The sequence below is a fragment of the Parasteatoda tepidariorum genome, chromosome 10 (genome assembly GCF_043381705.1).
Source record: "Parasteatoda tepidariorum isolate YZ-2023 chromosome 10, CAS_Ptep_4.0, whole genome shotgun sequence".
In the NCBI taxonomy this organism is placed as follows: Eukaryota; Metazoa; Arthropoda; class Arachnida; order Araneae; family Theridiidae; genus Parasteatoda; species Parasteatoda tepidariorum.
The window spans coordinates 86,183,849-86,196,226 of NC_092213.1; the positions used below are offsets into that span (position 1 = coordinate 86,183,849).

Consider the following 12,378-nt stretch of genomic DNA (forward strand, 5'->3'; position numbering starts at 1 on the left):
ATCACTTGTTCTTTAGGGCTTATATTAAATTTGCAAGGAGTGCAAGCAGCTCTTCTTCTAATGTTCTTCAGCCTGTGTATCTTGCAGTTAAAATGAGGTGAGGTGATCACTTTGTTGTTTATTTTGTTCTGTTTCTGTGATCATTCAAATTTATAGCTTTTTTCTTTTTTTGATTTTAGGAAACTTGGTCTTCCGCTCGAACTAACTATTTTTAGTCCAGAGGAAGCGGACAGAAAATGTCAACAAATTTTGTCATCAAAAAATCAGAATAGAGATCACAGATTAATGCCTAATAGGTAATAGTTTATTTTCATGCTTATCAGTTGGATGATATGTACAGAGATGATTGTGCTCCAGAAAAAAATCCGGATTTCCCGATTTTTCGTTTCACGCGGTCCAGAAATCCAAGGTCCAGAAGTTTCAAGAAATCATCGATCACTTTAATGTATAAAATTTCTTGTATATTTATTTAAAAATAATAGAACTCGAATTTATACTTGGCATCTTTTTCATTTGTAAATATTTTTTCTGGTAGAATAATAAATGTGATTAGAGATAAAAGTAAACTTATTTATAATTATTAATTTAAATTATGCTGCATATAATTTATTTAGAATTGCATGTTGTGAAAATATCAATAATTCAAATTTATAAAGACATAAATTTTTTTTGAAATGCCTCATTAATGATTTTACTCAAGAAATTTTCCGGATTTTTGAGTTGGGCTCACAATCACCCCTGTATGTACTTATGTTTCACTGAAAGAGACGCCACAATGGGCATTACATATTTCCTAACTTTTCCTAAATTAATTTTTAGAATAATTCTTAATCGAATTTTAATTAAATTAAGCCAATTATTTCATTTTTATTACATTTTATAAAAAAGCGAATATAAAATATTTTTCTCTTTTTCTTAACAGTCAATGTAATGGCTAACTTTTTATTTCAATACAATATTTATTTAATGCAAATATCCAATATTTTTTCAATGCAAATATCCAATATCAATATCCAATATTTATTCAATACAAATAGCAATATCCAATATTTATTCAATACAAATATCCAAATGCTCCATCCAACATTATTATACTTGTGTGTTTTCAATATAATGCTATCTTTCAATCTAATCTTCAACAAGACAAGGAACAAAAGAATTCATAAGACTTCACTAGCTTGCTATGATGCTGCCCAAAAAATAACAAACGGTGCTATTTTACACAAATATAGCCAAAAAAGGGATAACACTCAAAACATGGCTAACCTTACCAGGGGTCTGTCCTAGCCAAATTTACTACCGTTTAGCGGTGCCTTCACAAATTCAACTTTAGGCAAAACAGTAGTTTCCCAAAATACTTTTTCTTAAAATTTTACTTTTGTATCCCGTAAGAAACGATAAATCCATATTTTTGTGTTGATTTTATTTTTCACAAATTATGTCTAAATTTTCACAAAATAGGTATCTCTCGGAAAAACCTAAACAGATCCCTGCTTACTTTCTTAATGCTGTGATATTAATTTTGTTGAATTTGTTTGAGGCTCAAGACCTGTTAGAATTTATAAATTACAGAAAACTCTTACAAATTGTAAAATGAAACGGACATTTAAACTCAAATCACAATAATAAAACTTCCTAGAATATTAAATCTGTTCACACATCGCTTTGTGGGCATTACATATTCAATTGAATTAGGTGTATGTAAAATAATTTGCTNTTTTAAATTTTCACAAATTATGTCTAAATTTTCACAAAATAGGTATCTCTCGGAAAAACCTAAACAGATCCCTGCTTACTTTCTTAATGCTGTGATATTAATTTTGTTGAATTTGTTTGAGGCTCAAGACCTGTTAGAATTTATAAATTACAGAAAACTCTTACAAATTGTAAAATGAAACGGACATTTAAACTCAAATCACAATAATAAAACTTCCTAGAATATTAAATCTGTTCACACATCGCTTTGTAGGCAATACATAAGTTGAGGGATATACCGGAAGTTTTCTTCTTTATTTCTTCCAGTTTTAGGAAACTTGTTATTGTTTACATTCAGTCAACCATCCATGCATCAATGATTTATGTCAAAAGTATTTTTTTGGTATAATTCATAAATATAGTGTTTTAATATAACAATATTCAATTGAATTAGGTGTAAGAAAAGTAATTTGCTCTTTAATAAAAACATTTCAAATTTACACTTTTACTTTTTTTTTTTAAATGCATGTACTTTTAAAAGTTAATAAATATGTAGTTTGTATATGTAATTACTGATGAGACTTGTTTTACCGAAAGAAAATTTAGAATTATTGATTTTTTAAATTATTTGCTATTCTGAATTAATCTATTCATTCAATGCATAAATTCCAAATTTGGTCATTATTCTTGCAAATGTATGGGTGTGCTGAGAATTGTGGGGATATATGGGTGTTACTTTAACTAAAGAAACTGTGATTTTTCCCAAGTGGTTTTTCAAAAAAAGAACAAGATTTCCTCTATTTTAAGGTAAGAATCAATAAGCACCCCGTATCTCGAACCCAATTGGGCACGCGTCTATACTGACAGAAGCCTTTTGAGGGATAATGCAGGGGCGTCCTGTTATGTTTTTCTTTTCTCTATGTTCTCATTTGCTCCACAACTTTTTGCGGTGTAGTGGTGTCTCGGTAACTCTGGCCATTGGAAATAATAAAAAAAAGCTGTGATTTATGTATTCAGTAATTGGTTTGTAATAATCATATAATTTTAACAATTTTACTCATTGTTTTTTATCTGTAATGAAGAAGAACGTAAAAAGCAGGGTTCGTGGTTTTTTTAATTTAAATCGGATTTTTTTCTTCTTTTATTCAAATACATTGTAAGAACTTTAATTTATGACTAAAAAAACTTTATAAATGCTTAATCAAAATTAAATTAATTTTGAAACTACATTATAGCAATATTTAGAACAATATTTTAACTTACTAAAATAAATTTTCATTATAATACGTAGCTTTGAATGCATAGCAACCATTTTGAAACGAATGCATGAAGGAAATTTTTACCTATACCTATTTTGGAAGGATACCTATTTTGTAAAAATTTAGACATAATTTTTGAAAATTAAAAATTATATTAAAAAATCAACGCAAATATGTTAAAAATTTGGATTAATCGTTTCTTAAGAGACACAAAAATTAAAATTTTAAGAAAGAAGTATTTTGTGAAATTATTCAACCGTGTTTCTTAAAGTTACATTTGTGAAGGTACCGGTAAACGGTAGTAAATTTCATTTGGACAGACCCCTGTAATTTAACTATTAAAACAAAGTTTCAATTAGCAAACCATAATTTTAATTTTAAATTTCATTATTTCTTCTCTTGATTGATATGACGAAATAAATGTAACAGATTGTGTTTATAAATGTAGTCATTCATCAAAAAATAAATAAATATTTAATCTATATATTTTTTTATTAAAATATTCATTTTTAATTCTTTATCAAAATAGATGAGTTAAGCTAAAAAAAATAAATTTTTTTAAAAATCTATGTACTCATAGGAATTTTTTTTTTTCACAAAATTTCTTTATAGAAAATCAGATGTCAAAGATACTGTAAATATATTATGAGAAAAAAATGCCAGTTAATAACATTACTGCTTCAAATAGACTTTGAAAGAGTTTAAAAGGGAAGAATGACACTATATCAAGAAAGAAATATCTGAATTTATTGGCCTTTTTTTTCCTTTCTATTTTTGGCATATTAGGGTAATTTCTTTTTGATATACCCTCAAGCTTCAGAAATATACATTTTCCACCAATAAAATATGATGTAGATTTTAATTCCACGCTTTTTCTTTCAAAGGGTAGAATTTTAATTAACATTATTTTTTGAAAAAATTCATGTTTAATAATTACTTTCTACAGCAATGCAAATTTATATTAAGACAGCATTAAACGTTTACTTTAATCTGTACTTTCAATCTCAAGAATCAAAAGATTTTTAAAAATGTAATTTCAAATGTGTTGGAATTTAATACACACCAAGAAAGTAATTTCGTTGACTAAAATTAATTAATGCAGCAATTTATTTAAATTAAATTTTAATACTAAGAAAATAAAATAAAAGTATCAAAAATTTAGAACACTGTTTTTTAACTTTTATAATCAATATAAATCAAGAGAATTAGTTGTTTTAAATCAATTATTTTTTAAAAAAAATCATTTGATTTAAATCAAGTTGATTCAAATCAACAAACCCTGGTAAAAAGTATTAAAAATAAACTCTCAGTTGTCAGGGTAATCAGCCTAATTTAAAAAAAAAAATAAATTTTAATAATTCTCAATTCCATTCCATGGTGTTGTGATGTGTCTCAAAGTAATACTATGCTCAATACAAAAGTACATGTCAACAACTTTTACTCATAAAAATGAGACACATTATATCACGGTGCGTAGAGTTTTTAAAAAGTGCTTAAGGGTGCTTATTTTCGATTTTCATTATTTAAAAGCCCCTAAAGGTGCTTTTTTTCATTGGATGTTTTTAAAAAGTGCTTAATTTTCCCTTTTCAAAAATGATATTTTTTTCTTTTACTGTGTCGATTTTCACCACATATTATGCAAAAGTGTGGTCTTCACATTGTTCTATTTAACGTTTTCACAAATCATTTCAAACACTATGCATTTCAGCGTTCTGTAGCGCATGAAAGCGCCAATCGTATTACATGTTTGATGAAATGCTTGCGGATCTGCATNTCTGCTCTCATGTGCAACTCGGCTACATTTTGCAAGAGATTCTCAATTTCCGGTTTCATTTTCCTCCTGAAATCGAACCGAAAATCCGTTTCATCTTTTTATGGTGGCTAATATAATCAAGAAAAGAGTTCTTTGTCAGAAACTAGTTATTTTATCATGATCATGTAAAGTCTTTGAAAATTATTTTTCATTTTGTTAACGTATATGGTACTGGCAAAGTATGAAACGCCTGCATTCTATAGAATGCATAGGCATTGTATGTAATGCCGGATGTTTTTTAGGCAAAGTATGAAATATGAGAAGTATTACATACTTTCCCTAGCCATTGTATATAATACCTAGACATTCTATAGAATGACAAATGCCATTTAGGCAAAGTATAAAAAAACATCCTGATGAGGTTGTTATATGTGTTTCCTTTTCGAAAATGATATTTTTTTCTTTTCCATGTCTATTTTCGCCATGTATTATGCAAAAGCGTGCTTTTCACATTGTTCTATTCAACATTTTCACAATTCATTCAACCACAATCATTTAGGAGTACCGTTGGCCCATAGCGTATGAAAGCACCAATCATTTTACATGTTTGGTGAAAACTTGCGAGTCTGTGTTTCTAAAAAGTGCGAGTCTACTGAGCTGGTTTTGGGGTGATAATTGCACTCTCATGTGCAACTCTGCTGCATTTTGCAAGATATTGTTAATTTCAGACTTCATTTTCCACCCTCTGATATCGAACCAAAAAGTCTCTGGATCATTTTATAATGGCTAACATAATCAAGAAAAGAGTTTTTTTGTCAGAAACTAGTTATTTTATCGTGATAATGTAAAGTCTTTGAAAATTATGTTGCATTTTGGTAATGTATATAGTGCTTAAAAATATCTTTTTGAGTGCTTAAAAAGTACTTTAAAGGTGCTTATTTTTTGTTGAAGGATTTGGCTACGCACCTTGTATATTTATTCCTAGTGTGATTTGCAAAATTCCTGATTTATTGCTTTTCTTTTGTTTATAGAGTGACTGTAAAGTTTGATCCCCAAATGGAGCTTAAAAGAATTGAAGTTCCACCACCGGGAAAATCTGGAATAATTGACATTCTAATAACTCATGTAAGTGAACATAATAAACTGATTTATCATGCCATTGAAAAGTGTCAAAAGTTTTTATAAGAATCTTTTGTAATCTCTTAATACATAGCTGCCAATTCTACTGGATTTTCCCGTCAGGGTTCCCACGGTTCTCAGAAGTCCTTAAAAACTGTTTTGGAAAATAAGGGCCCTTAAAAGTACTTAATTTTGGTTCAAGGCTTTTAAAAATGCTTAGTTTTTTAGCATCACTATGGTTGACAGGAACAATTTTTTCAATTTTAATGAAATTATTTAAAATGGAATGCAGATTAGTTTCATACGTTAACCTTTACAGTCTGAATGGCGTTAACTTTTAATATCTGAAAATTTTTTAAATAAAACTCGACCCAGGTTTGCAAAAATTGCCTGGTACTTCTTTGGTGAGCCATGTTAAATTCACACAATTATATCAGTGTTTACATTATAATAAAATTGTTTTTTTTATGATTTTTTTATTTATTGATATTTTTTTAGGACAGTAAATAATTTGCGCTATCACTGGAGACTTGTATATTCGATAATGAACAATCATACTATTTTTAAAGTCCTTAAAGGTGCTTAATTTTTGTTTTGGTGAAAGAGTGGGTGAACTCTACCAGTAGACTACTGGATTTTGCCTGTTTCTCCTTGTCTTCTGGTTTAGTTAAAATTCTCCTGGTTTTTGTACATTTTAGAAAATTCCCTAAAATTGAGTAACTTTCATAAAAAAATTCGTATTGAAATGGAATTTTTGTACAGATTATTGCTTGCTTACTAGAATATTTAAATAAGTATTGCAAATACATAATGAAGTGAACCTCATTTATAAAGAACAATTCAAATTGTTTTTTTTTTTTTTAAATTCTAAAATGTTCAATTTATTTTTATTCAGAACTCTCTTTTTAAATTAATTAAAAACATGTTTTAACTATCTTTGAGGAATCAAATGCCAATAATATTCGAAATTATGAGTAAAGATAATACTTAACATTCCAAGTATGTTTTATGTCAATCATAACTGAAAACTATTGCAGTTTTTCTATTTTGATGACTATAAAAATCCTTAAAATTCCCTATGTGTAAATATTTAGAACATTATACAACAATTACCATGAAATTTATATTATTTCATAAAATCTACTGGATTTTTTTCCTATCCATGTTGGCAGCTATGTTGCTTGTATGAATATTAAAATAAGTATTGTATTATAATAAGTAGAGCCCGGATTTTGATGACCTAAAAAATCTCTATTAATGCCCTTAAAAAGTGCAAAAAATGCTCTTAAAAATGCGAAAATTGCGCTAAAAATGCCTTATGACATGACTTAAATAAAATAAAAATATTGAAATAAAACAATGTTTAACACTTTAAAATTATTATGAGTCATTTCAAAAAATATTAAGCAATGCAATACTTGTTCTACGTTCATTAAAGTTTGAAAAATATGTTTTATATCCTAAAATAACAAAAAAAAAGGAAAATATATTGACCCCAAAACATTTTCATTCTGTATAGAAACTTTAATGAATATAACAACTTCCATCTTATAATATTACTAAATATCAGAATTACATTGGATTATAAATTTTTTTTGTTGATATTTTGAAATGTAAACGAGCGTCTCTTGTCTGAAAGTGCTTCTTTCAACGTCTACTGATGTTATTGGTGCGTACTTGAAAAAGACAGACTCATTTACTGACAATTCTTCTTCAATTTGAAAAGATGTTGCTACACCTGTTAATATCCTAGAGATTTTTTTTCATTGTTTGGAAGCCAGTGTAATAATAAAAAAAGATTAAAAAAAAAATAATAAAAATTGGAAAAAATTAGCAAAAAATTTAAAAAATGCTTTAAAATGCAAAATACGCCAAAAAATTTAAAGAAAAATGCCCTATAAATCTAAAAAAATGCTCTAAAGGACAAAAAAATATCAAAAAATGCAAAAAAGTGCAAATGTCATCAAAATCCGGGCCTTAATAATAAGGCTAGCCTTATTTATTAAAATCAGTTTAAAACTGTTTTTGTCCTGAGATGTGCAGTTTATTTTTATTCAGAACTCCCTTTTCGAAATTGATTAAAAACATCTTTTACTATCTTTGATGAAATAAATGCTTATAACTATTCAAAATTATCAGTAAACATAATACATAGCATTACAAGTTCATTTAATGTCCATCATAACTGAAAAACATTGCAGTTTTTCTATTTTGATGACTATAAAAATCAATAAAATTTCCTATGCATGAAATATTTAGTACATTATTATAAATTATCTTTAAAATTTTTTTATTACATAAAATATACAGGACTTTTTCCTATCCATGTTGGGAGCTTACTGAGAAGACTTGAAATAACGTATAAGTGAACGCAAAACTGTTGGGGAAATGTTGTTCTGTATTCAGGAGGTTTTTTTACAAAATCAAAAAATGTACTTTTTTTTTTCAGGTCGTAAATTGTGGAAGTTTTTGGGCTCGTATAATCAGCCCATCCACTAATAATTTAATGAGATTCCTTGACATGACGATTCAGTATGATCAGTACAGAAACTTAAAAGTAAGTGCTTCTGTGATTGTTATTTATCTAACCTAATTCTGTATTCAAAAGCAAAATCAACAGCTCTGAAAGATTTCTGAGGCGTAACTGCTACTATGATTATTAAACATCAATTCAATAGCATATAATCAGGGGTCTGTTTAGAAGAAATTTGGATCCGTTAACAGACCCTTCTCAAAATATCTTTTCATAAAAACGGACCCTTCACGAAATCTTTTAACTTAAAAACTGACCTTTCACAAAATAATTTATCTTTTAATCGGACCCTTCACAAATTTGTTTATCTTCATTATTGTTCTGTTAATCCAATAAACCCTTCCCAGGAAGGGAGGGGGGAAAGAAAGACAGATGTAAACGAACTAAGTTTTGTCTTCGGCAGACGCTTCTTTCTTTATTCGTCCGAAATGAATATTCTGCATTCAGCAGTATAGGCTAAATACCAAATATTAATATGTTGCATCGCTAATTTAATACCTGCAATTGCTGTTTATTTTTTTAATTTAATTTTTTTAATTATAATTTTACAGTGTTGAGCATAATCTTGTATGTCTTTACAATTTAAAAAATTCCTTGAAAAAGTTTTTTTGCAATAGCAGGACCCTATTTGCACAAATTCACAAAAGCAGGACCCTGGTTGAAATAATGTGACTTAACGTTTATTTTATATTCGCAGATTACGAGTCATTTTTTCACAATTTTACAAAAACGGACCTTTCACAAAATGTCTGGATAGACTCCTGAGTATATAAGACATGCTAACTCAATTCAATCTTGAAGTCCCTTATGATACAGGGCTAGTTCATTCCGCTCTTAGATCTGAAGCCACGATTTCCCTTCTCATGATGTCACGCTGCACGCAGATCTCAGTCAGTGGTAGACGGATCATGAGCTAGAGTCCCCTTGCCGTCAGTCTAACCGTGGGAGGTTCTCATGGTCTTCCTCTCCATGTAACGCAAATGCGGGTTAGTTTTTAAAAAAGTTCTCTACGAAGGTAAATTTCAACCAATACTTGATCCAGGAGTTCCCTTGTCTTCTGGATTGGGTTCAAAATTACAAGGCTATGGAGTTGAACGTTAGTAGTCGTAAACCCATAAAATTGAGTCGGCTGTTCAACGACGGTTATAAAATAAATTAAAACATTCAAAAATGTAACTTTTTATTTCGATAAATTTATGTCATTTTAGTTTTTTTTTTTTTTTTAACAATAAATAATTGTGAAACTAGGTGTTATCAAAGAAAGCAGTTGCCAACATGTTATGTCTTGCACCCTTCACAGAGCGTGGGAAACAGGATTACTACAGAGCTCAGGTAAAGAAGCTAAGAAGTAAAGAAAGCCTGGCCGAAGTAAGTCTTTTTAAGACATTGTTTCACACGTCCCCCACAACTAATATGTGATTGCATAAAAATATTTGCACCTCTTTTTTAAAGTCAATTTTTGTCATTGACCAGCGGGGTTCTATTACAGCTATGCTGGTTTTATAAATACTTATTCTGTGTTGAAAGATTTTAAAAAATATGTTCACTTCATATTGTTTGGAACTACTTAATGTCATAAAATTTCTTAATCACAACAATTTGTATAAATATGCATTTTTTCCCCCTTCTTATTAATGAAAAATGCAATTTTTTTTGTTTGGTCTTAAATGAAGCTTTTGGGTCCATCTCTGGATAAGACTCACATTTTTATAAAAATTCTGATAATTGAAAAAATTTTATTTTTGTTAATTTTAAACAGAGGTTGAATTGTAACAATTCTATACAAATTTTACATACCTACATACATACATATATGTATATATATATGTATATGTATGTATATATATATGTATATGTATGTATATACATGTATATGTATGTATATGTATGTATTTACATGTATATGTATATATATGTATATGTATGTATATGTATGTATATATATATATATATGTATGTGTATATGTGTGTGTGTATATATATATATATATATATGTGTGTGTGTATGTACGTACGTATGTATATATATATATGCACTGTTGTTTTTTATATTTTGCATGATACTCGTTTGTTGTGCTTGTATTTTATATTCGAATCAACAAATGCTTATCCAGTTAATAAATGTACTTTAAATGTCTTACTGTATATTTTTAACTATTGATTTGTTTAGTACTAATGATTTGNTTTTTCTTCAGCATGCCACATTATACAAAAGCGTGGTGTGATATGTATATTTTTTTTCTCCTTTTCCCTTCTTCACTCAGATGCTTCCCAAAAACACAATTGGTCAAAAAAAAATGGTAACTAGTTTACAACACAAAAAAACATTTATTAACAATGGTAAAAGATTAAGTTTGAAGAAAATTAATATAACCAAGCAACCTAAACAAAACTACAAGCATACATCTTTCTTTTCACTCCCGCTCTCAATCAGAGCATTCCCTCCTCTGTCTTTTTTTACAACATCTAACTTGATGACAGCGCCATCTCAACATGGAGGCATGACAAACATCAGAAAATATTCAATAAATATACCATTAAGCTATATAATATAAAATATTCAATACAAACATAAAAAAATATAATGTGCGACATTCAATAAAAAAATAATGAACAACCATTTTATACTAGCATAGCAAAACTTTGTAATATTATACAAACGTATAGCAATATGAAACATTCAATAAAAACATATATGGAGGCATGACACGTGTTTTTCACGGTGTTCTATTCAACGTTTTCACGATTCATTCAAACACAATGTGTTTCATACAGTTGGTCCGTAGCATATGAAAGTGCCAATCATTTTACATGTTTGATGAAATAGTTGCGGGTCCGCATGTGCATCTACTGAGCTGAGTTCGGTGAGATTCTAGCACTCTCGTGTGCAACTCTGCTGCATTTTGCAAGATATTCTCAATTTCAGGCTTCATTTTCCACCATCTGAAATCAAACCAAAAAATCTCCCAATTTTTTTATGGTGGCTCATATAATCAACAAAAGAGTTCCGTGTCAGAAACTAGTTATTTTATCATGATCATGTAAAATAGTTTTACATGATCATGATAAGTAATTCTACATTAGTAATTTTACACCATGAAAATAATTTTATAATCATCAATAAAACAAAGTGCAAAATAATTTTCAATGTCTTTGAAAATTATTTTGCATTTTGTTAATGTATATAGTGCTTGAAAATATTTTTTCGCTACTTAAAAGGTGCTTATTTTTTTGGAAAGATTTGGCTACGCACCCTGATGTGTGTATATATATATATACAGTCGAACCTGTATTTCACAAAGTTGCTAAATTCCGCTAATCAGTTTGTTACATGGAAAATTCTTTAAATAGAAAATCGCCTTTTAAAATGCTTAAACAAAACAAAACAGGTTTTTAATTCATAAACACTAGACATCATTAAAATAGCAATTGATACACCTTTATCTTGTAAACTAGTATCTACTATTTATTTTATAAATCTTAACCATAAATGGAATCTGCATGGAAAACAAGAATAGAGAAAAACATCCAGTGTTACACTATCATGTTACATACATTTTGATTATATTTATTTGCTGTATAAAATTATTACTACAAAGTAATTTTAAATGGAGAAAGTGGAAGTTAAATAAAGGAAGTAGGAAATAGGGAAAGTGGATCTCAATGAAAAGTTCGTTAAATAGAAAATTCACTTTGCTATTTGGATTTTATTTTGTGAAGAAATTTCCAAAATATTTTTGGTTCCTCAAAAAAATTCGCAAAATGGAAGTATGTTAAATAGAAGTCTGACTGTATGTATGTATCAAACATTAAGCTATACTTTTTTAAGAAGAGTATCTTCATAACATATTACTTCCCCCTTACTATGATTTAGCAAGAAAGTATTATTATTAATGGATTGCTTTTTTTTAATTGATATAAACATAGTTTTCATGCTTATAAAATGTTTTAGACTTTATAAAAACTTCTAAATTATATTTGTTTAAGTTGAATATATTACTTTTTGGTTCCATTTTACA

The 12,378-nt window shown here is 28.2% G+C and overlaps 1 protein-coding gene across 1 annotated transcript in view; it reads left to right on the forward strand.

Moving 5' to 3' along the window:
- The window catches only part of LOC107456081 (spindle E), a 153,037-nt gene that overhangs the window by 110,546 nt on the left and 30,113 nt on the right, over positions 1-12,378 (forward strand). Inside the window, exons 24-28 of the mRNA XM_071186577.1 lie at positions 17-97; positions 180-296; positions 5,739-5,832; positions 8,276-8,383; positions 9,608-9,727. Of these exons, the coding sequence (XP_071042678.1) occupies positions 17-97; positions 180-296; positions 5,739-5,832; positions 8,276-8,383; positions 9,608-9,727 (520 nt within the window). The remainder of the gene's footprint in view (positions 1-16; positions 98-179; positions 297-5,738; positions 5,833-8,275; positions 8,384-9,607; positions 9,728-12,378) is intronic.